Here is a 24,907-nt window from a genome sequence, read left to right as displayed (position 1 = left end):
TGTCAACTGCAACTAACTTATCAAACAACACTAAAAGTGAGTACTTTGAAGACTAAAACCATTAATAAACTAGGGCATGGAATAATCAGTTACTTTTCAAACACTATAAGTTAGTTTTGGGAATTAAGTGATTTAAATTTTGCATTCATAAACCACCTGTACAGAAAAGTCACACTCTGGAATGCACAACTATAATATCACTGACATTGTGCAATATTGGCAAGATTGGTGTAGACTGTACAGTCATTTTATAAAGTTTTAGCCAACAACACAACTTTATGTGATGTGAATTTGTCATGCAAGAAATTTGGTAGCAACTTAAAGGCTAATTCAGACATTCTGCTATGTTCAGAGTTTAAAAGTGATCAACGAAACATAGGTAGCCACAAAATACATGTCAATATATGGTGGGACAGTCATGTTGAGTGTTCCCTAAACACAATTGAAATTCCTAGAGACAAAATCAATAATAATTCTGCTGCATTGATCGCATTTGGTTTATACTTTAACACATCAGTACAAAAGCTCAAATAACAATATAGGTGATGAAGGAGCTGTGGTATTTGGTGAGTCTCTTAGATACAATAGTACACTTCAAAGACTTAACATCTCCAATAATCAGATATAGGAGATGTTGGAGCAAGTAATATTTTCAATTCTATATAATGGGAAACTCAAGTCAAATATCAATTGACATTTCATGGAACATGATAAGTCACGAAGGAGCTGTAGCGATTAGTGAGTGTCTTAAATATAATAGCACACTTCAACATCTTAACATCTCTACAAATGAAATCGATACTAGTGGTATGAATGAAATATTTACAAGTATCATAAAAAATACAGTGCTGCTGAAACTTGATGAGTCACAAAATTCAATATCTAATTTTGAAACAATTATCAATTGTATCAAAAGTAATAGCACATTATTAGGACTTAGTATATCAGTGCCACATGTAGGTGGTCGAACTATTTCATCTGATGATGTCTTCTTCAATGGTAGGTTTTGTTCTACCGGCTACCACAGATAAAAATATGGTGTATCTGAGTAGAGGTGATATAGTATTTGGTATATCCAGTAAAGAAATAGATGATTCTGCAGCATCAGTTGCATTTGCAGTGGTATGCAATAACAATGCGATAAAAAAAACTTGATATGTCTTGTAATAAAATATCTGACAATGCAATTGTAGCTATTAATGATTGCCTAAAAAGCAACAATACTTTAAATGAAATTAACTTGTCTCATAATGGCATTGATGACAAAAGTGCAGTAGTAATTGCACGAGTAATTGAATTTAATACAGCAATAAAAATACTCAACATTTCAAATAATAGCATATCTAATGATGGAGCCTTAGCTATCAGCCAATGTCTCAAGTGTACTAATTCACTAGAAGAACTTAACCTATCATACAATGCTATCACAGCCCCAGGAGCAATCAAGATTGTAAATGCCAATGTTGTATCTAATACAATGCAAAAGCTAGACATTTCAGGAAACAAAATTACTAGACGCAGCATTCTTTTTATCAGCAACTACTTTAAAAAGAGCAATAAATTATGCGAATTTATTATAACAGTTCCATGCTGTCCTTTATCATTGTGTATTAATGTAGAAAAATCTGTATTCAACGTGGCTAATAAAATGCAATTTTGTGCAAAAACACTAATGTAAAGAAACTTGATATTTCGTCTAACAAAATATCAAATTATGGTATGATAGCCATCAGTTATTGTCTTATGGAAAATACTACTTTACAGGAATTAAATGTGTCAATGAATTTTGTTAGTAATGAAGGAGCAATGAAAATAGGTGAAGCTATATATAGCAAACAACTTCACTCTTCTTAAGCTTGACATTTCAAACTGTTTTCAAAATGATAGCATTAAATATATTTGCCATGACATTGCAAAGAACACTATACAGTACTGCAAGACCTCAATATGTCACACAACAACATTGACATTGATGGAGCGAATAGTATTGCTGAGCCTGTTCAAGCCATGCCAGCATTAAAGAAACTTGACGTCTCTTACTGCAACATTTCTGATGCTGGATCATTACTAATTAGTAAGTCTTACACAAGAAGCAACAAAACACTCAATGAACTCATAATGTCATTGAAAAACAACTGAGTTACCATCAATACAAAATCTTTGCATCTTGATTTACCTAGCAAACACATTGGTGACACTGGAGTAATAATAATATCTAATCTTTTACACAACAGTACAAAGACAACAACGCTTGACATTTCTCACAACATTATGGAATAATAGCCATTTGTAACTGTCTGAACAATAACAGTGCCATACGTGAACTAAATATTTCAGCAAATTGTATTGGTATCAGTGGAGCTAAAAGAATTGGAGAATTGATTGAAATGAATTTGCACATTTCAAAACTTCATATTTCAATGTGTGGGATGAAAGATGACTGCATCATCATCATTTGTGATAGTCTTACAAGTCAGCAAAACACCACATTACAAGAGCTTATCATGTCATGTAACACCATCAGTAACAATGGGGCAAAGAAGATTGCAGAATTAATTAAAATCAACACCACACTGAAAACATTAGATATTTCTTACTGCAACATACCTGATGAAGGGGCCATAGCAATCAGTGATGCTTACAAATACAGTGAAACATTACAAGAACTGAAACTGTCATGGAAATATGACACATTTACTATTAGCACGGTGGATTTGTTTTATAAGTTGTCTTATAAGAGCATTGGCAACACTGGTGCAGTTATAATATCAAATATTTTATATAAGATCTAGAATACTAACACAAAATTAGTTGATATCTCATGCAATGACATCTCCGATGATGGAGCATTGGCCATCTGTAACTGTCTAAGAAACAACAACACATTAGAAGAGCTAAATTTGTCTGGAAATAGTATCACTAGTAAAGGGGCAAAAGTATTTTTTGATAGTGCTCAGATATTTTCTACATTAAAGATTAACATTTCATAAAGCCAAGTACTCCCAACTCCATGGAATTTTGATTAGCTACAACACAGCAATATAATAGTTTTGAGTGTTTATATTGTATATGCATATTATGAGTTTAACTGCATGTTGTGTACAGTGGCGATTCTAGACCTGACCTGCAGGGGGGGCCCAGTAGGGAACAACATAACTATTGTTGTTTGGCTATAGAATAAAGTAGAATTTTCAGGGGGGTCTGGGGGTGCAACCCCCAGAAGCTGTAGGATTTTTGCAATTTAAAGGCTTGAAAACAGCCTAAAATTTGTTCTAAAAAGATGAAAAATGCTAAAAATAACAATGCCAATCTATACAGCAACTTTTCCCCAAGAATTTTTAAAAGTTATTTTTTAACAGGGGGGGCCTTGGCCCCCCCTTAGAATCGCCTATGGTTGCGTACCCCTCACCAAAAGCATGGCAAGCAACGTTTGTCACAAAACCTCCTAGCTAATCACTATACATTATTACTATGTATACACACCACAAAAGCAACATTAGGTTAAAAGATTTTAATTTATAACAATTTAGGATGTGTGTCAGGTGTGGATTTAGAAAATGGAAAGTGCTAATAGGGATTTAGCAAAAATGAATGTAATAACTGGACTATTGGTGCAGTGTTTTGGCAAAGCAACAGACTCTGCATGTGTTATCCAGAGGGGGGGCTATGTTGATGTCGGAAGTAAGTATGCACTCACAGATTTTTTTGAAATTTTATACTTTGATTGTATTTGGTGCTTTACTGACAGAACTTTTTCACCAGGGAGGGAAATGCCTCCTTTATAATAAAAAGTTGTGGAAGGGAAATCTTGGACCAGGTCAAACTGTAGTTATTGCACATGTGCAGCATCTCCTTTGAAGCTGCAGTATGGCTTGAGTTCAAAGTTGGGGCCTATAACAGAAATGCAACCTCCAGAAGCTGTGTATTGTATTAGTAGAGCGGCATAGTGTGATAGTTGTGCAATTTTTGATACAATTATGAAACTTTCCATATAAGTTGTACTCCTTGTGACATGATATAGAGCCATCACATATTTGACCTTGGTGACCTTTACAGCCATATTTTTTGTATTGAAAATTCATTGTTTTTGTCTTTATTTCCCTGAGGCATCATTTTGCACAGTTTCAAATTAAGTGCTGTTAAAATGAACTACTCGGCTTTTATTTGAAGTAAATGTGTGATTGCATTCCAAAATTTAAAGTTATGATCATTTATATCAATGGGCCCTCCCCATTATATAACCATGAAATTCTATGAATTACTTGCCCATTAGTAATTTATACCCCAAGGGCAAAGAATTTCATGACTTACAAAAATGATCATAACTTTGTAGTGGAATGAGATACAAACTTCAAACAAAAGTCAATATAGTTCTTAGATCAACACCTTTAATTTGATACCATGTTTTAGCAGTGTAAAATAATGCCTCAGGGAGATAAAGGCAAAAATGATTAATTTTCAGTGAAAACATGGCTCAAAAGGTCACCAAAGGTCAAATCCATGATGGCTCTACATCAAAAACATATGTTGTGAGGAGCACAATTTGTGTGGAAAGTTTCATAATTGTATCACAAAGTGCACGAAATGCCCATTATTTGGTGCTATAGATGCCGCTCTACTATATTAGCCTAAACTGATGCTAATAACACTAGAAATAAAACCACCAGCAATATTACTGATCTATGTTGCAACTGCTTTCAATAGGTTTTGATTATATTCACCAGAGATAGGTAATCACTTATGGACAAGAGTTCCTGTCTCCTTTGGAAAGTTGGACTATAAGGTGATGGTGTGCTTTCAACATTTACAGTATGATGATAAAGAACTTAAGCTTGATACACCTATTATGTACTTTAATAAAACATACTAACAAATGTAGGGGCGGATCCAGAGTCTGGAAAGAGGGGGGGGGGACCTTGCTGAAAAAAGTTGAGAGCAAAAAAAAAAAAAAGGTCACAACAATAATAGCTAGTTATCCTTTACCAAATATATTATATCACATATGTTATGTAAAGTAAAATCCTATTTATAGCTTCATAAGTAAGCTGCACTACCTCATGAAGATTGTGACTGCTTTATTAGAGTAATTGACTGCTCTATTAGAGTATCTCGATCTTGTATGCAATTTCTTGAAGGGGGGGGGGGGGGCATTTGCCCCAAATGCCCCATCCTGGGTCCGCTATTGAAATGTTCACATTTTGTTTTGTTCTAAAGCTGGGAATTTAAGAAACTGTGTGGCATGGAGCTTGATTAAGTATTGTAATTTCTTGGGTACATGCAGCCCCCCATGTAGATGCTGTAACCATGAAGCATTTTAACCCAACATCAAGTTTGCGGCTAATTACCCACTAAGTCACTATGCCTACCCAATTAAATCATAAGAATTTTTTGTCTTTCAAAAAAGAATTGATGTCTTATTATTCAATAATATGTATAATTGTAATGGTGAGATAGCAGTGCACATATTATACAGTTGAAGATGAAGAGGTTTAATTTCAGCTATCTCACCAGTACTTTCTACGAAGAATCGGAAAATTCGATACTTGGTGATCATGTAATATTTTTCTTACATTGTGCATGCAAAACGTAGCTATGTGTTACGGATGTAAACACTAAAAAAATGGAATGTTTCAGCCAATACTGTACTATAATGCAAGCTTTATTCAACCCAAAAGTCATCATTGAGAAATTTTCAGCACTGTGAGGTTACTAATTGGCTACTAAGCACAAAAATCACAAGTACTCAGAGATGCCAACCTCTGAACAATTTTAGGAGTGAGACCTCAAATACTACCAGCAATGTGGACCAGACTCCAGTGCAGCTCCAGTATTTTTGGTAGTGAAGACCAAAAAAAAAAAAAAAAAAGGTCACTGCATGCTCAAAGTACAAAAATAAGCTCAGGGCTGTCCAATTTTAAGCACAGGGCTAATGATGAAGCAGATAAGGCGTGACAAATGCAAGGACAAATGCGTGAGAACTAAGCTAATAGAGTGGGTTAGGCGTGAGAGCGTGAGATTACTAGCCAAAGAGTGAGACTCACGTCTAATGCGTGAGAGTTGGCATGTCTGAGTACTCAGTATCGGTACTCATCAACACCATGACAGAAGTACTTGGAATCGTATCGAGAGCAAATTTTTCTGGCATTTACCTACTTCTGCAAGTGGTGCCAGCCGGCTGGCAAACTCTGCAGAGTCAGCTAAGTCCACTGAGAAAGCCGGTATTCTTTTCTGATTCCATCATTTCACTGACTTCTCCCCTCTATGTGTTGAGACCCTGGGTGCTTGAGGATCATGTGCACGCTCATTAGTGAGGCGAATAGGTTCCCGGGTAATGGAACAGTCTGGTGATAATAGGGTCACCCAATTTTTGATTCAGAAGGTTGCCATTGATGTTCAACATGGCAATGCTGCTTCTGTGATGGCAACAATTCCATCATCACAGGATTGGGCAGAGTTTGACTCTCTGCCCACTGTTTGAGTGTTTATTATTGATTTATATTGTTATAAAATAAAACTTTTTTTTGGTATCGCCCACCTGTAGCCAAAGCAACAGAGTTTCCCGCGCGTATGCCACGTTAGTCTGCATGGCGCCACCGACCCTATTTTAGGCGCCTATAGGCTTATAAGCGCCTAAAATAGGGTCGGCGGCGCCAGAATTATAATGCCACGTGTACAGTTAAGTGGTGGTTCGTGTCCTTGGTGTGCTTCAGTGTAGAGTTTGATGTTGACGTTTTCATGATGAAATACAGTCTTCGAAGTGAGTGCTCGACAGTTCTTAACGCGTATTCAAGCCTAGATTTATGTACCTACGAATCAATATCCCTCTTCCAATGGCCGGTCCTAATTAAGTTTCATCGTCCTCAAATGACCTGCTATTTATTGGATCGTGGTTATTTTAAATTAATATTTTACTCTCAGATGTAGTAAAGCATGTAAGTGTATTCATATGATTGCTTTTCCCTGCTCCCCATAGATTTTAGAGCCTCTAAACAAGGGGGTGACACACAGGTACTCACTGTAGGTAGATTAAAGGTCAAGGTCACCAAATTCGTGCCAAGTCAATGGTCAAGAGTAAAAATTTCCTACTCACAATCGAAAAGTACTAAAATATTGTCGCTAAGTCACCAGTCAAAGACTGAAAAAGGCTCTTAGTCACAGGTCAAAGCGAAGTTTTATAGGGTCAGGACTTTGACCGCGGTTGTAGACCTACCTACAGTGCGTACCAATGTGATACCCCCTTCTCTCAAATCTATGCTTCTCTATTGCATGGTAGCTTTTCATATCATTTTTGTGAGGATACACCAAGTGGTAGCAAACAAATCCCCACACAGTGTATTTTAGTACACTGTAGGTAATTCATGCAGGAGGTGTGTAGCCTGTACCGTACACAAAGAAATTTTGATGCAAGAAAATTTGACGAATTCACACTTTTAAAGACGCTTGTAGGCAATTAACGAATTTAAATTTGATGAATTAAATTGATTTGTCAATTTTTTCTGCCGCCACAATTTCCTTGCGTACAGTATTATTTAAATTCATTGAATGGTCAAATGTCCCACCGGTGAAGGTCAACTGGGTCTAATTCCTTGATAATCCCCTATGTATGTATGCCCCCCTGGAAAGAAGTTTGGTCGAGCTGCACCGATTTGTTCACCATAGTTTCTATTTTATTGACACTATATTCACATATCTTTTCACTCAAATGCTTATCACAGATTAGGCACCGGCCGATTATGCCAGCATAATTTAAAGTATAATAGGTGACCAAAAGCATCAAGCATAATGCCAGCATAATAGGGACGATGTTTGAAAATTTAATTAAAATGCGCATACGCGCGCCTGAAAGAAAGCAAATATTCACTGCCAATAGTATTATTAGTGAATTTCACATTTAAAAACACGTAATATAACTTATTAAACCATTTCTTTGTTGGTTATTCACACTTTGCAGAAATAAGATCGAGATACTCTAATAGAGCAGTCACTTACTCTAATACAGCAGTCAGGAAAGGCTGATATACTCTAATAAAACAGTCAGTTCTAGAGCATAATCTTGATTTTGAAAGCATAATTTTGAGCATAATAGGCTGAATTTTTGAGCAATGCTCAAAAGCATAATAGGTAAAATTTTGGGCATAATAGGCCGGTGCCTATCACAGATTTGCAAGTACCATGAGAAAGAGCAACTGTCAGCAAACAGGATGGTACTATATGACAATTGCACTCATCATTTCAGCAATGAAAGAAAGCTATCACTCAGTTTCTCTGAAGATTCGTATACATTCATTCATATACCATGACATGTTTCCAGATTCACTGCTAGATTCTTTTAGCCTCTTCTTGAGTGATTCTAGTGAGCCATAGTGAGCACTGAGTCCAGTGATAGCTGGAATTATCACTTGTCAAAATGATTCCGAATTCAAAGGTGAAATATGCAAACAATTCTGAGTGAGATTAGAACTGTATTTTTACTGCAGGCTCTGCCTGTTTAGCTCAGTCTGGATAGAAGCTTTACCATTAGTAATTTTTTTTAAAGTTCAATTAGATATCATAGAAAGAAAAAAGAGGGAAACAAGGAAGGTTGCCTACACCTGCAAATATGCCAGTGGGCATTTCAGTCATGTTAGGTAGCTACAGCTAGTCTGAATTAGGGATTGAATGTCCACTAGTATATCTGCAGGTGTAGGCAACCTCCCTAGGGGTGGCACAGGCACTCACTGTAGGTAGATCTGCAACCGCGGTCTAAGTCAAAGGTCAAATTAATGGTCAAGGTTAAAAAATTCTAACCCATGTACTGAAATATAGTCACTAAATCACCGGTCAAAGATTGAAGAAGGCACTTAGTCACAATTCAAAGCAGAATTTTGGCAGGTCAAGATTTAAGTTTCCGGCAGTTTTTGGATACACCCGAATATTACATGAGTCACAACACCAGTGGTGTCTTTAAAAATCTTCACCAGAATCTTGAAATTTTGGATTAAATTTAAAGATTTCAAAATCTCATAGGCAATTTTGCTTGGTTTTGAACCCCTAGCCATCACACAGTACCGCAAATCGACATCTTTTGCTGTCGGCAAAGATAGATGGGAAACAAAGGAGGACACTGGTAAGTCCACAAAGAATGCATTGTAGTGTGGTATGCCAAAAGGCACATGTCCAGCTGAAGCACGTCAAACAGTGAAAAAATCAAGCCTGTTGCCTTAGGTGTAGTTGAGTTACACTTGTCTGAAGGCAGAGGAGGGCCGACACATTCACGTGAACCATACATAGAGTATTGTTTTATTGATGAAAGGTTTTAAGGTATGCAATTAACTTTCAAATTTGTTGTGAAGCCATTCAAGATTGCATAAACACATGATTATTTTGAGTACAATAAAATCACTGTGTTCAGTGCCTGGGAGAACAATCTTAAAAACTATCCACGGATTTTATTGTATGGTTGTAAAAGGAATAAACAAGCAGCTGGTGAGTAATTGACACTACACAACAAGTTGTAACAGCAATGTTATTGTATAAACAATCACGTATGGCTGTAAAAGGAACTAGTATTTTAAAATATTGTTGATTTAAAAGGAAGTAGGGATCTATGCAATAAAAGGTAGTGAAACAAGAGATGAATGATACAATAACATGCTATTACAGCATAGCTCAATGGGAAAGTCCTACTTTAGCACTGAACAAAATAATTGTTATAGCTAATGTGCCTAGGTAGGGACTTTCCCATCGAGCTATGCTGTAATAGCATGTATCATTCATCTCTTGTTTCGCTACTTTTTATTGCAAAGATCCCTACTTCATTTTTATTAACAAATTTTTTAACGGAAAATACTGGTTTTTTTTGTAGCACAGCTAGCTACAATGTAACTGTGACTGTTCTATTAGAATATCTGTTGTATTAGAGTGACTGTTGTATTAGAGTATATCTCAAGTCTGCCAAGGGGTGTGCAGCTAGCTAGACTAATAAGGGCTGGGGTGAGGTAATCTTGTTTACTGATAAGTAAATAGCTAGATTGTTAAGAGGTGCATGTGGTCTCCATACTCGATCGCTATTAGTCAATATATAGGTCTTTATTTTGATGGGCGTGGTTGCAAACCTATCGCGAACAGGATCCCAATCGTGGAGTTGCAGGCAGATATCTAGCTAGTATATCTCTTCTATAGTAGCGCCGGGACTGAAGCACTTCTGAAATGCAGCTCGGAAATAATTCTGTTGCTTCTAAATATGCTGCTGAAAGAAAGTGTTGATATAGAAATTAATGCCTCGATATGGATTTTGTTGGTTGAAGAAAAAGACAAGCAGCCCAATTGAAAATAAAAGAAAAGACGAGGCGCAGAGGGCCTATGCTCATCGGAACCCCAAAAGGCACACTCCACTGGTGAATTTGTTGTTGTGGCGTAAAATAGTGGCTTTGCACTGCTTCATTTGGCCTCTAGCCTTGCAACTGTGGTCAGGCAGGCAGTGAACCAGACTAAAATCCAAGTTTTGGTGATTTAAAAAAATCTATATCCGGCCACCTGTAAGTGTTTGTTAAATTTAGTGGTATTATATATTATAAGGACTAGTACTATTCTGTAAAGGTGATTTTTGTGGCGTAAAATGTCTCTAGGGGGGTTACTATTCAGTGGACTGGACTACTGGACTGGAACACTGGACTGGACTACTGGACTGACATATTTTTGGTTTTCACACATTCTGAGGTTGGTTTTATTGAGTCTTGCTAGTAAGAACCCTTTGGGTACCTGCAGCCCACTTCTAAACACTGAAGACAAACAGTGGAATATGTGAAAACTGTCTCTTAATAATTTCGCTACTATTCATTATGCCACTATACAACACTTATTCCCGCTTACCTGGTGTGTATTAATGCTGCAGGCAGTGCAGGGAACTGAATATGACAGCAATAGTTAACCAGCGATCAACTAGCCAGTAGACAATCTTTCGAGATATCTTTGAGGAGCAAGCTAGTCTCGCCAGCATGGCCAGTCAGTGCAGGGGCTTACCAATTAGAGATTTTTCAGCATGGGTACTTATAATCTTTATTTGATAAGCCCCTACACTGAAACAGCGAGACTAGTGAGAGCAAGACTAATGAGACTAGCTTGCTGCTAGCTTGCTCTAAGGATATATCTTGAAGGATATTGTCTACTGGCTAGTTGATTGCTGGTTAACTATTGCTGTCACATTCACTGGCGGAATTCCCTGCACTGCCTGCAGCATTACTACACACCAGGTAAGGAATAGCTAAGTGTTGTATAGTGGCATAATGAACAGTAGCGAAATTATTAAGAGACAGTTTTCGCATACTCCACTGTTTGTCTTCAGTATTTAGAAGTGTTTAGAAGTGGGCTGCAGGTGCCCAAAGGGTTCTTACTAGCAAAAATCCAACCATAGAATGTGCAAAAACCAAAAATATGTCAGTCCAGTAGTCCAGTCCAGTGTTCCAGTCCAGTAGTCCAGTCCAGTGTTCCAGTCCAGTAGTCCAGTCCACTGAATAGTGACGCCCTGTCTCTAGGATGTTTTTTAAAGGCGTAATTTTTGGCGGTGTGCAAACTTTTTAGGTATCCTACTCAAACAGTACTACCAAGAGTTAATAATAAGAGAGGAGAGTGTCTAATGCTGTATAGTCCTGTAATAGATGATTGCGCAAAAGTTAAACGGCTTCCTTTCCGTGTAACGTATAGGCTTGTAGTATTTGTTTGTTTCCTTACCGCAATTAGTTTAGCCGCACCGTGATGAATCCTCGAGAATATTCGAAGACTGAACCAAAGACTGAGCTGTATGTACAGGGAACAGTACTCCTTCAATTGAAGAATGCTCAAAGGTAGGGTAACATGGCGATGCAGTGAAAATTCGAAGCGATACTCCGCCTTTGATTCAGTGTTTATTGGTTTCTCAGACGCTCTCCCCCAGAGTTACCTTCGAGGTTAACAGCCACACTTCTTTACGCAACAGAGCGATGCTCCTCGTGGTGAACTTGAACATCGAGTCGAACGCACGCCCTTGTGTCTGGGATAGCCTTTGTGGTTAAATGCGAAAATATACTAGCCAGCCTGCGTTAGACACTCTCCTCTCTTATTATTAACTCTTGGTACTACTGTTTGATATGGTTTAATAAACAAGCAGCTGGGGAGTAAATGACACTACACAACAACTTGTAACAGCACTGTTATTGTATAAAACAATCACTTCATGTCCAACAAGATGATCACCCTTCTACTATAATATATCACCTTTGTTACATTGTTGGACAGGCTTACAATCATCATACAAGGACAAATATACAAAGACTGTCACATAATGGCACATGTGCTCCTTAACAATGACATAATTTGTTTATGATTACATCATAAAGTTGAACAGCTTCATGTGTAAATCATTCATGATGCATTGCCCCTTAAAGAAATTCTATGTGCGTACAAAAATTTCCAGTACATCCATCATCAGTTGCACTACTCAGCATAGCCGGTCTGTGGTGATTCATTTTACAGAAATGTCCCAAAACCTAAACAATGAAAATTCAGCAACGGTAGAGTCTTTAGAAGTTAAATTATTTGCAGTTGCTTAAGATCTTGATTGTACTAATCACCTAAGTTGTTATTGCAGCTGATACTCATCCAATTGATGCTCACCAAACTGCAACTGATGCTCACCAATGCTCACTTTTGAGCCAAACCTTTTGATATGAAGTGGGAGTTAGTATTAATAATAGGCCAGTTTGCTACACCCTAGCTGTGTATCTTGCCATTAGCTATATATAGGCAAATATCTAAATATGGTTAAATTAAGGAAAGTGAAGTTGCTGGTAAACAGACTGTTAGTATGTGTACTTCATTTCTTCTACTTGACACTTCCCTTGAATTAAACAGCTTGGCTGGTGATATGGTAACAGGTTTTCTCATAAACTTCTTATCTAGTTTGGTTCAAGTGTTTATTTCTTTGTGTGCACCAGATGGCATTGGATTTAAATGGTGTGAGATGATTTATAGAGATGATTTATATAATCATCTCACAGTTTAGAACAATGCGAGGTAAAGTACAGTCAATTTCAGGTTGCTTGCAATTGCAATTGAACAATTCGCACACATGATTTTTTAATGTGATCGTGTGAATGCTTTTGTGCAGTGTTTTAATGTATTGAATAACTACCTCAGTATGTCCCTGGCATTGTCTAATGATCTAAGGAGGCGAATAATGTAGTTGCATTATTAAAAGGAGCTTGGTTGAAAGGAAACAGCTCACGTGTTTGAACAATCACATGTGCGAATTGTTCAATTGCATTGCATCCTGGCAATTCAAATAACTCCTAGACCAGGCATGTAAGAGAAGTCAGTTGACCCATCTTAATATCAGTAGATATAATGCACTGATATACCCTGTAGTGTGATGTAGTTTTGTTTTGCTGTGCAGAAATCACAAAACATCAAATATTGTTTAGGGAAGGAGAGTTAGTATATAGGGAAAAACTTGGGGGGAGGGGGGGGGGGGGGTATTTTTACCAGTCGGCACTAGTCATCAGCTTGTTTTGTGATATTACTTGACATGTAGGTCATGATCTCAAGAGTGTTCCTGACAACTTGAAGGTGACATCACATGATCCACAGGTATGTGCTAGAGCTATTAACAGTTGTAAATTGAGTGTGTTGATGTGTGTCATATTAGTCTGAGACTTTTTAAATTAGGCAGGTTGTGGGTGCAGACTTTTCTTGTAACAGTTTGTGGTCAGCTATGAAACTATACCTGTATGTCTGTCAGTGCTTGTCCATGGAGACCATGTGAGCAAAATGGTAGACAACCTGTACTAAAGGCTGCTTCACTGTGCATCATCAACAGATGCATAGCTCAGAGAAAACATTTAATACCATCATTGACACTGGCTTTGTCAGGGGAGGACAGGTGTACTATAATCCTCCACTTTCCTGGTTGGTGGTGTTTCAGAATCACACACATTAATTTGAACTGCTAAGGGTTTGTCATTAATTGGACCAATCACTCTACCCACTGAGCCTCTTTCTCGAGGTACAGTATTCCTTAGAGGGTTATACCCAATGCGAAAGCCATATTCTCTCATTGCACTTCCTGATGGTTCTATTTCCAATTCTGTGATTGGCCTGAGGTTAATATAGCAAATACACTAAAGTTATTTTGTAAGTTAATTGTCATTATCACACCTTGCACATAACAACTGCTATACATACCAGCAGTGAATCAATGGTCACTTTTTGAAAGGGGGATTTTAGAAATGTTTCTGGTCCCCTAATGTTATAGGTATGATTTTTAGCATACCAACTAGGAAGTGTGGTATTTTAGAACCTCTATATAAAATAGTGCTCAGCAGTATTGAAATTTGAAGGAAATTATCACAGTATATCAGTATATAGTTGGCTTGTTACTGTGACTATTGCATCATTTCTTGGGCCTATGTGGGCCTATCTGAAGTGGTATGCAACCCAAAACACCGAAGAATGTAGTTGAGTACAAGTAGGCTGTGCTTGTGTAATATGGTGTTCTACTGATAATCGGATCGGTATCATATTGGAGCCGATATTGGGCTTTTGGTATCGATCAGTATCGGTTATTTAGGTATTCTGATACTGATTAATAGTCACTTGTGCCAATCGTCATCATAACTATCATCATAAATGCTATGCTAGCAAAATAAATTATGAGGTATAACAGGCTGGAAATAGTGTTGATAATTATGTTGTTGTAATAAAGTGGTTGAGTTGTTTTGATGAAGACAATGATTATAAATATTCAATGGTAGTACTATAACTAGCTATACAGTAGATCCTTGGTTATCCGTACCCTTGTTTATCAATGACTGTTTTATTAGAGTATTTTGAGCACATGTGTATGTTCTATTAGAATATTTCAACAGAGCTCTGTATGGGCTTCAGTTATCCAAACAATTGACTGATGTGAACACTTTTATCATTTCCTGAGACACATTGTGGTTCAAGTTACTGAGGGTTCACTATACCAACAGTTTTAAAAAACAACCTCCATATTGGTCTGCCATTTTATGCAACACTTGTTTATCACATGTGACTATTATTTCAGTCAGAAACAGTTACAAAGACATGTTCAACCAAAAGGAGTAGATCTTCATGTGATAATGATGAAGCTATCACTAATACGCCGAAGAGGAGTAAAACTGATAAGGTTGCTGTGAGCAAAAGGTTTGTATATATCGTCACTTGCAATATATTCATTTGTCTTATTGGATGTGTAGAAGATCAAAGAAATTAGCTAAGAAGGGAACTACTCATTATGAGGAACCAGTTGTATCAGATGATGATGACAACATGTGTGAGTGCATGCATGTACATTAGTCATGGATCCCAGTAGATATACACAGTATGTACTTTCTCAGCTTTATAAATGTGCTTGTAATTATGATCAGTTCTTTTTCGAGTACTTCTATGTACTTAAGCTGGTTGTGCTTTGATTGTGTTGTAGATACAGGCAGGGACACTGTTAGGAATTGGTACAAAACATACTCTTGAATCAGGAGATCCCTTTGGAAAATTTAGTCTTAATGGTCCAGTTGCATGTAAGGCCTTAGGAGTGCAATCAGTGTATTGCACAACCATTGGATGCTATGGATACCATAAAAACGTTTGAAAAAATAGTGATAATCATCCGTAAAACTTCTGTTACTTACAAAGTATATAGTGTGTTCCAACTTTCTGTACATGGAAAGAAACTATGTTGATATCTCTATATTCTTCTGTAGTCGTCTGCTGTAAATAGGATGAATAAGACCTGATTTATAGGGCTGAAATTAGAAATGTTTCCACACCAAGCTTCCCACAGTTGGTATTCATGAGTTGAGAATTAGAAAACCATTCAGGAACCCTAGCAGAGTGTATGGTTGTGAATTGCTTAGCAGGAAAATACTAAATTACCATGACAGGCCAACAAGTTATCAATGTATTCAGTGAGCCCATATGGGTCTTGTTCTTTTATTGTGTCTTCAGTAGCTGCTTATGTGCTTCATCTCCACAAAACATTTTTTTCAACTAAATTCTTATAGACTGATAAGTTACCAATACAATGACTTAACATATTTACAGTAAATAAATGTCACATAGTGTAGAAATAAATGTAGTTTCTAATGTTTAGATTTCTGTTTTAAATTGTATATGAAAATAGCTTTTGTGTCCAAGATTGCTCATTTTCCATACATTCATGGCTACAGTGATTGTCCAATTACTTGAATAATTAATTTTCCATTACATACAACTGGATATACTTGAAGGTGCAAGGTTAACACTCCTCAATTAGAGTACGTATCTCAATTTTTGTAAAATTCACTGTAACAGTAGTACTACACTGTGTCTGCTTTGTTAGACAAATTGATATCTTGTGCTATAGGTTTGATCAATAAGCTGCCTTCCAATATTTGAATGGAGGTGTGCTGATAATTGTGGAATTACACTGCTTTGAATAATTTATTTAAAAATCTCCTTAAAATCTAAGAATGTTTTATAATTTAAAAAAAAATTAAATTATCAAATCAATTGTGTATACTTACAGGTAGTTACTCTTTGTTTAAAATTCAATCCTGTGATAGCTTCTCAAGTAGAAGAGTGTATGCCCCCCACTTCCCCTCTCTAGTTAGAACACATGCAATTATAAGACTTCTTTCAACCTCTTGGCAAGAGTGAATAACAACAGAGAGAGTATATACGTAACTGTGATATGGTCTATCAAAAATGAGCACCAAAAGTTTTTCCGCTTATTATAGTGAACTCACACATACGATTACAAATGTTGATGGAGCCAGTTAACACTCTCGAAGGTGGGAGCCGCTTCGACACTGAACTTGTCTTATGAATACGCCTAGTTGAAGCATCGCTGGATTTCGGTTCAGTATTATCGACAACGATTCCAGTGTTGGCAGTGTTAACAACCCTCCTGTCAGCAATGCTGTTAGTGAAAACGATATGGTCCAGGAGATACCATCTCCGGAGATTTCTACGCTGCCTAACACTGTAGTGAGTTTACCAGAAGTTTCAATTGGAAGTCCAAGAGGATTTTCTATCCAAGATCCACGAACAAATTGCAGTGCATTTTCCTAGCCTTTGTTTTGCGATGTCACATGTAGCAGTAGACAGCAAGGAAGCTCCTGGTTTAACAATCAGCAAACCTGTACACTCCTCCTTGCAGACCACGTATTATGACACTTGATCAGCAATGCAAGCTGTGCTGGCTCCTGGCGCATGAATGAAAGCACCGGAATATGCCTGCAAACTATATACACTTGGCTGGTAAACTAAGAATATTGAAATCTTTCAATGCCTTGTATGCTGCAGGACTTAGTGAGTAGATAGATTGCTAAAGCTGAAAAGACATTAGAGTTGTTTTCAATCTTGACAAACAATTATAACAACTGCAGTTATGTAATTTACCCATTCTTATTGTGATTACGATTATCTCTCTCACCATTACCTGCATAAAACCACTTAAATATAGATATACAATCAGAATAAACTCTCTGTTGGAGGCCTGATCATGGGAAAATTCCATTCTTTGATGGTCTAAAGCTGTAGTCCAAATATATTTTATTATTCCGCTGACGCCATATTTCTCTCCTTCATCACACAACTTCTGCAATTCCTCGTCTCCTATTTCTTCATTACAGTTCACATTTCTTCATTTTGATCACCATCCAAAGTGACTTCATGTTCCTCACTCATGTGATGCTAGCTTCCTAATGTTGTTCGTTCTGTCATACTGGGCTAATTCTGGCAGGACTCATGTAGGTTAGTCTAGCTTTGGAAGATGGGCGCTGTCTCTTGGCCTTTCTTGTTGGGGTTTCCTCTAAAGTCCTCTTTCTGGCGATCCAGGATTCCAACTAGACATTTACACAGGTAGCATTTTACTTCTACTGCATCCTTTTCCTCCCTACTTGCATTGTGAGCCAGCTCAAACAACAAGTTACACTTCACTGAGTCCACACGATGGAACGGAAAGTCAGTGAGGAATACATTTTTGAATAGAATTGAATGGCTGCATGATATTCCTTCATATATAATTTGTGATCAATTCCTGGACAAAACTTGTAGTGTGAGCCCTCACTTGTTATTTTACACAGGGCAATGATATCATCAGTGTGCACCTATTTTTGATGAGGTTAAGGTTGCTTGTCAACTAATGTGGAACTCTAGAAACAATAAGTTGATGGGATTGGCTATGACTCCAAAATTTCTGGCTTCATTGTATGACATATATACCCTGCTACACAGCTCTGACACCAGTAAACAGACATCATACATATTACAGTCCTTGTGGAGAGACCTCACTAGTGAGTTCGACATTGTCGGCCCATACTTTACCTGTGCAAATTCGGTTGATGGGAAGTTTGTTTTGGTTTGTGTATTGGGAACTGTCAAGTTGTTCCAGTTGCACAATTTGAAGACAAGCATTTTAGACTGTCATGGTGGGTCTTCTAATGGTGCTGTCATTAAAGCCAGTCATGGTTGCCGTGGAGCCTATTCTGTAAAGAGTTGTGAGGATGGTGATACAGATATATATAGTGAGGAACCTTGGATGCTCAATCCTTTCAATCCTCCACACAAGATATATAGTTTGATTTGTCCATCTCACCAGGTAACCCAAGTCCACATAAATTTATGTAAATGCAATTCAGATGAGCAGACAAGCGTACATTTGGTTGGCAAACAATTGATGACTTGTACCAATGGGAATTGGAACAAGTAAGCCAGAATCTAACAAGAATGGTTCCCCATCTCAAAGAGGCACACTGTATGCGTGATGCCTGGACCAAACTGAATGTACATCCTGCAAAGATTATGCAAGTAAGTGAGTTTTGTTAATTCTGTGGTCAAAATACAGTATAGTACATTGTCAAAAGTAAATATACTCTTATCATTCACTCTTGATATTGTTAAACAGTTATTTACCTTTGGTTGTTTTAAAACTACAGCAAGAGTAGGTTTTGTGAGAACTTCACTGGTGCCAACAAAACTGGTCACAGGTTAACATCGACTGTCGATACTAATCCTTTCTTGCTGTCCATCTGTTGCTTTGTAGCAGACACAACTTCTTGGACTCTAGTGTTACACAATTTCTGAACAAACACATCATAAACATTATCCAATACATCCTGACTAAATGTACCAATATTTGGTAGTCACTCTTCTAATGTTGTCAGGAAGGTCATTTTAAGGTCGTCTTTTTCCTTTATTCTGTCATGTGCAGCCTAAAAAGAATATTAAGGCATGGGTGATGTTAGAAGAAATGACATACCTAAATTATTCCATCATTTTCTTGCAAAGTGTCTCATGTTGTAATGAACGATTACGTAATTGTATTATTTATTGTGTAATTAATTAATAAACGTAGTTATAACGTTGTATATCAGATCCAGGAATTTCTAGAACAATCTTTATCTGTACCTATAAATTGTACTTGTACAGATTTTATTCTTACTTTTAATAAATCAGTTCTGACAGTGAAGTTGTTGCTGTGGCGCTCCTGCGGTGTTGTATTTCGACATCTCTACTCACAACTTCCTTCACAACCTCATCTAGATTCCACTAAAAAGGTATAAAAGAAATATCTGGGAAATATATAAACCCTCTGTCACGGTATCAAAGGTATTAGGGTATCTTGGCCTTTGTCTTTTGTATTTATAGCCTGTAAATAGTTATTTCTTGTGAAATAATATCCCTCTGTGTGTCCTGACAACTTTTAATATGCTGGTAACATTGATGCAACATATCACAAAGTGTGGCACCACTGAAGTAAAGTACACATCATTACCACCAACACAGCTAGAACTACTTGAGCCACGAATCTCGGGATTGAGATTTCTTTGAAACTCTTCAGTTATTTCTAACAATAGTTCATACACTGCTGATAAAATAGGGATCATTATCTTCTTGCTGTCTAAATCTGAAATGCCATTGTTCTCATAGAAATCAAGTCACTGGCTCTTAAATCAGCTACTGAAGCCTCAGCATCCTTGATAAACTGAATTGATGCAAGTGGATAACTTCTGCAGGGTAGGAATGCACTACAGTGCTGGTGCCACTGCAGTTGGAAGGGTAAGAATGAGTCCATCCCCTTCTGACATTCATGGAATAACTCCAAAAATCTGCAGCGGTGGTGGATTAGAATATTGCAAAGAAGCGGTTCATTCTTGAGCAAAATGTCCATGAACTGAGAAAGTGAATCTGCTAAGCTTTGTTCTGCTAGTTTAGTGTGAACAGCACAGTTTAAAGCATCATAGTCAACAGAGTTTAAGTAGTCACTAAAGCTGTTCCTTTATTTTTGTTGAGTACCTTGCGAGTTCTTTTAACAACTGTAGAGTCAGTGGAAGCTGTAGTCCCTTGATCCGCCTTGGATAAATTTTCTGGAACTTTCTTGTTCTGTTAGATTTATTTTTACAGACAGGCCATTCATTCAACTTCGACCCATGTGTTAGCTTTGACTTCACCTTCCGTCCTTGAGGTCCTACTTGTGATGCCATTAAAAATAAAGCTTTATCACGTGCACCGAGTTAATTGATTATATGTTAGCACAAGCCCCTGGCGTATGCAAACCAAAGCATATCGACACTCTTCCTCCAAATTAGCGGAAAGTCTATGGACTTTCAGCGCTCATCTTTGATGTACTATACTGCAGTTAGATATTCTTTTCTGTTATTGTTCGTTCTTGCTCTTGGTATAAATACATATTTAATCATGATGCTACAGAGCACGAAATATTTCAAAACACAATTTGCCAACATTTAATTTTGTGTCAATCATGTGTAGAAATAATGCCTTTCTTCCTACTAGTGCTGCCACGATATAGAAAAACTCTAGATCATATATCACCAAGGTTTATGTAATAGTTATACTATGGGCACGAGTGCTTTGCCTGATATATACGCACAAGCCCAAGGGCCACAGGCCCAAGGGCGAGTGCATATATACAGGTAAAGCACAAATGCCTGTGGTATAACATGCAGACTTTCCTAATTGGCAAAATGTTTAGTTGCTATACCCTTCATTTATATAGGGAACCAAGTAGGCTGTGATTGTGGGATTGAATTTTGCCAAACAAACTGTGATTGTGGGATTCAATTTTAATACATCAAACAGTAGTTTGATTTTACTTTTGCTAATATAGCAATTTTAAGAGACTAGTGTTAATTTCTACATTTACAAAAGCAAAAAAAAAAATTTTTTTAAACCACTGTTGATGTATTAAAATTGAATTCCACAATCACAGCTTGTTTGGAAAAATTCAAACCCACAATCACAGCTTTCTTGCTTCCGTATATATGAGAAGAGAGATAAAGTATCAAAGAAATCTAATGATTTCTGGATATAGTGTGCACTCCTATTAGGTGTGCAATATCTCGAGTTAACGAGATATATGCACTGGTTTAACGAGATATACCATATCTCATTAACTTTTCTGAACCAGTGCAATATGTGATATATTTGCACTGGCTTTCCTTTGATCTGAAGTGTGAAAGTGGTACATGTCACGATATAGAACTAACTATAACATTTGCAAGACAAACATATACATGCTCTTTGTATGTTTAAGTTGGATGTATACCACAAGCAAAAGCTACTCTTGTTTATCAGGTTTTAAATGCGTTTTGCTACTGCTTTACAGTTGAGACAAGTGGCTGGCACTGCATAGAAACCTTAAAAGCTCCCAGTTTGCTTTAGGGTTGGCTTGATTACCACACATTGGCTTGTTTACCACTACACCATCAACACATAACTTAATTAAATGCCGAATACCATATGTCTGGCCTCCCCCACATCATTATACTAAGCAGCGCCACTATTGTGCAACCATCGATATAACTGATTGTCTATATCACCACCTTGTTATATTGATATTATTGATGTATCAATATATCGTGGCAACACTACTTCCTAGCTACCATAAAACTACACAATGATTGGAAGTGTGCATATAGGCTTACATGATGTGAAGGATGCAATGAACAACAGCAACTCATGTTTCTGTGGTTCAAATTTTGATTGTGGGTTTAATCACAATAATCATATGTGGCATTCAGTTGTTCTTGTTGCAGATGACAACTATACTTGTGCTCACTGCAAAGTAAAATTTGTGGACAAAAGTAATTTTGATATTCACTTGAAATACAGACAAGCTTGTCGTGATGCTAATCCACAAGTGTTCAAGTGTGGGAAATGTGGAGAAGAGTTAACTACACTGATCAACCTTCAGCAACATATCAAGAGACATGATCAAAATGATTCCCTGAGTTTAAAGAAGATAAACAGTACATCGAAGAAGCTTGCCAAAAGCTCTAATGGCAAAAAACCCAACCAATGTGAATATTGTAATAAAACTTTTTCAAGATCCAACGGTCTAAGAAGGCACATAATGACTCACACTGGGGAGAAGCCATACCAATGTCAATATTGTAGTAGATCATTCCCACGACGTGCTACTCTACAAAATCATTTAAGAAGTCATACAGGAGAAAAACCATACAAGTGCCAATATTGTAGTAAATCATTTTCAGCAACAAAGAATCTACGAGCACATTTGAGAGTTCATACTGGAGAGAAACCATACACATGTCAATATTGCAGTAAAGCATTTGCAGATCATCACGGCTTTCGAAAACATGTAAGAACTCATACAGGTGAGAAGCCTTACAAATGTCAATATTGTGGTAGAGCGTTCAATCAAAACAGTGGCTTACAAACACATTTAAGAACTCATACAGGTGAGAAACCTTACACGTGTCAAAATTGTGGCAAAGCATTTGCAAGGTCTAGTAGTCTACGAATACATTTGAGAACTCACACAGGCGAGAAGCCTTACACATGTCATATTTGTGGTGAAGCATTTGCAAGATCTAATACTCTGAAAATGCATTCAAAAAGTCATACAAGGGAGAAGCCATACCAATGTCAGTATTGTAGTAAAGTTTTTACAACAAATGGTAATCTTCAGTCTCATGTAAAAACTCATACAGGAGAAAAGCCATACCAATGTCAACATTGTAGTAAAGCATTTGCAACAACTAGTCATCTACGAACACATGTAAGAACTCATACAGGAGAAAGGCCATACCACTGTCGATACTGTAGTAAAACTTTTATACAATCAAATACTCTAAAATCACATGTAAGAACTCATACAGGGGAGAAGCCATATCAATGCCAGCATTGTACTAAGTCTTTTGCAAATGGAAGTAGTCTAAAAAGACATTCATGGGACCATAAAAGAGAGAAACCACACCAATGTCAGTATTGTAGTAAAGGATTTACAACCACTAGAGGTCTTCGAAGACATGTAAGAACCCATACAGGAGAGAAGCCATACCAATGCCAATGTTGTGGTAAAGCTTTTGCATTGAAAAGCAATCTGCGAATACATTCAAGGACCCATACCGGAGAGAAACCATACCAATGTCAGTATTGTAGTAGAGCTTTTACAACAAGTGGTCATCTAAAAACACACATAAGAACTCATACAGGAGAAAAGCCATACCAATGTCAGATTTGTAGTAAAACATTTGCAGCAACAGGCAATCTACAGACACATTTAATGACTCATACCGGAGAAAAGCCCTACCAATGTCATTATTGCAGTAAATCATATACAGTCAACTGGAATCTAAAGAAACATTTAAGAACCCATTCAGGAGAGGTACCCTGATGTTAACACTGGTAGATTATGTATTCAAACTATTTGTATATAAGAGCAATCAACCACACACACACATCAATTACTCTGATGTATCAATATGCGTATACTGTAGTTGACAATATTGTATACTACAAAAGCTTTAGTGTCACTCACTGTGGACAGTTAATCAGTCATGCACAATCTAGTAGCAAAGCACTATAGCTTGCTGGCTGGAAGTAGAAATCTTGTTGTTTGGAACTGATTACCCTCAGAATGTGTGCATAATGTATAATCTAAACATTAGTGCTGAAATGAATAGCTTTTTTTACCAGTTGTGAACAAAATGACCAAATATTCTTAAGTGTGGATTTCATCATACACTACGATAGTAGTGTATAGTAGGGACCACAAAGGAGTAGGCATGGCCCACAAAATAAAATCACTCTAAAACAACCTCAATTTTTCCTGATGACAATGAGGTAGTATTGGTTAGGTAAAACTAAGCCTAAACAAGCTTTCAACAAGTTGCTATGGAATTTTAAAAATAATTTATGTAATGGAAATTTTCTACTGACTGACTGATGCCTTCATACCATAACTTGATACCAGCCAAGGCTACATACTTGATTTTTCACTGTTCGACATTGCTTTGGCCCAACAGGTGCCTTTTGGCATACCGCATGCATTACATGCAATGCCTTCTTCATGTACTTACTAGTGTCCTCCTTTGTGTCCCGTTTATCTTTGTTGACAGAGAAAAGTGTCGATTTGGTGATAGCACGTGATGGCTTCCCTTTGCACAGAAATTGTCTGTATTTGTCATAGTGGATATTTTGATAGCAGAGGCGTTTTTCAAACAGTTCTTGATTCATACTGCTGTGTAATGGGTTGAACATAGCTGACAACGAAGCATAATGGATACTTCACTTTTCAGACAATAATTATTGCTATAACCCGGGGCGCGCGGCACCATTTCTTTCAATATGCGTGGATTGCAGAGGTGCTTTTCGAGCAGTTCTTGATTCGAAATGCTGCGTAATGGAAACAAAGCTGACAATGAAATGTAATGAATACTTCACTTTTCAGACAATAATTGGGGCGCGTGGGATCATTTCAGATGTGGTATGCGTGGGTTCACCAGTCATAATAATTATTTACAAAAAAGTTACCAAACAAGTACACAGAAAAATTTGGAATTTTCAAGTAGAGTAGGACCATAGCACATTGATAAAAAGTACTGAAACAAGCTGGAGTAGTGTA

The 24,907-nt window shown here is 37.2% G+C and overlaps 2 protein-coding genes across 2 annotated transcripts; both read left to right on the top strand.

The window, feature by feature from the left end:
- The first annotated feature begins 1,156 nt into the window (after positions 1–1,156).
- LOC136259437 (NLR family CARD domain-containing protein 3-like) lies at positions 1,157–2,792 on the top strand. Its single transcript, XM_066052923.1, has 4 exons — positions 1,157–1,450; positions 1,765–1,816; positions 1,931–2,074; positions 2,338–2,792. Exons 1-4 carry the CDS (start codon positions 1,157–1,159, stop codon positions 2,790–2,792), a joined length of 945 nt encoding a protein of 314 aa, XP_065908995.1.
- Positions 2,793–6,656: 3,864 nt separating this feature from the next.
- LOC136257881 (zinc finger protein 431-like) lies at positions 6,657–23,807 on the top strand. The gene is made up of 5 exons (XM_066051198.1): positions 6,657–6,757; positions 13,547–13,602; positions 15,062–15,180; positions 15,234–15,310; positions 22,074–23,807. The coding sequence occupies exons 1-5, from the start codon at positions 6,736–6,738 to the stop codon at positions 23,675–23,677; spliced, it is 1,878 nt and encodes a 625-aa protein (XP_065907270.1). The 5' UTR covers positions 6,657–6,735; the 3' UTR covers positions 23,678–23,807.
- The last annotated feature ends 1,100 nt before the right edge of the window (positions 23,808–24,907 follow it).

The sequence above is a fragment of the Dysidea avara genome, chromosome 6 (genome assembly GCF_963678975.1).
Source record: "Dysidea avara chromosome 6, odDysAvar1.4, whole genome shotgun sequence".
Lineage (NCBI taxonomy): Eukaryota > Metazoa > Porifera > Demospongiae > Dictyoceratida > Dysideidae > Dysidea > Dysidea avara.
The sequence above is the reverse complement of the archived record's forward strand: the minus strand, read 5'-3'. Positions and strand labels throughout refer to the sequence as shown.

Bases quoted from the DNA above. Each gene is read 5' to 3' on its own strand.
- LOC136257881 (XM_066051198.1), top strand. From the start codon at position 6,736: ATGATGAAATACAGTCTTCGAA. The intron at 13,603-15,061 runs GTATGTGCTAGA...CTATTATTTCAG, and splicing joins TGACATCACATGATCCACAG to TCAGAAACAGTTACAAAGAC. The intron at 15,181-15,233 runs GTTTGTATATAT...TTGGATGTGTAG, and splicing joins AAGGTTGCTGTGAGCAAAAG to AAGATCAAAGAAATTAGCTA.
- LOC136259437 (XM_066052923.1), top strand. From the start codon at position 1,157: ATGTCTTGTAATAAAATATCTGACAATGCAATTGTAGCTATTAATGAT. The intron at 1,451-1,764 runs GTAAATGCCAAT...ACTACTTTACAG, and splicing joins CCCCAGGAGCAATCAAGATT to GAATTAAATGTGTCAATGAA. The intron at 2,075-2,337 runs GTAAGTCTTACA...TAAATATTTCAG, and splicing joins TGCTGGATCATTACTAATTA to CAAATTGTATTGGTATCAGT.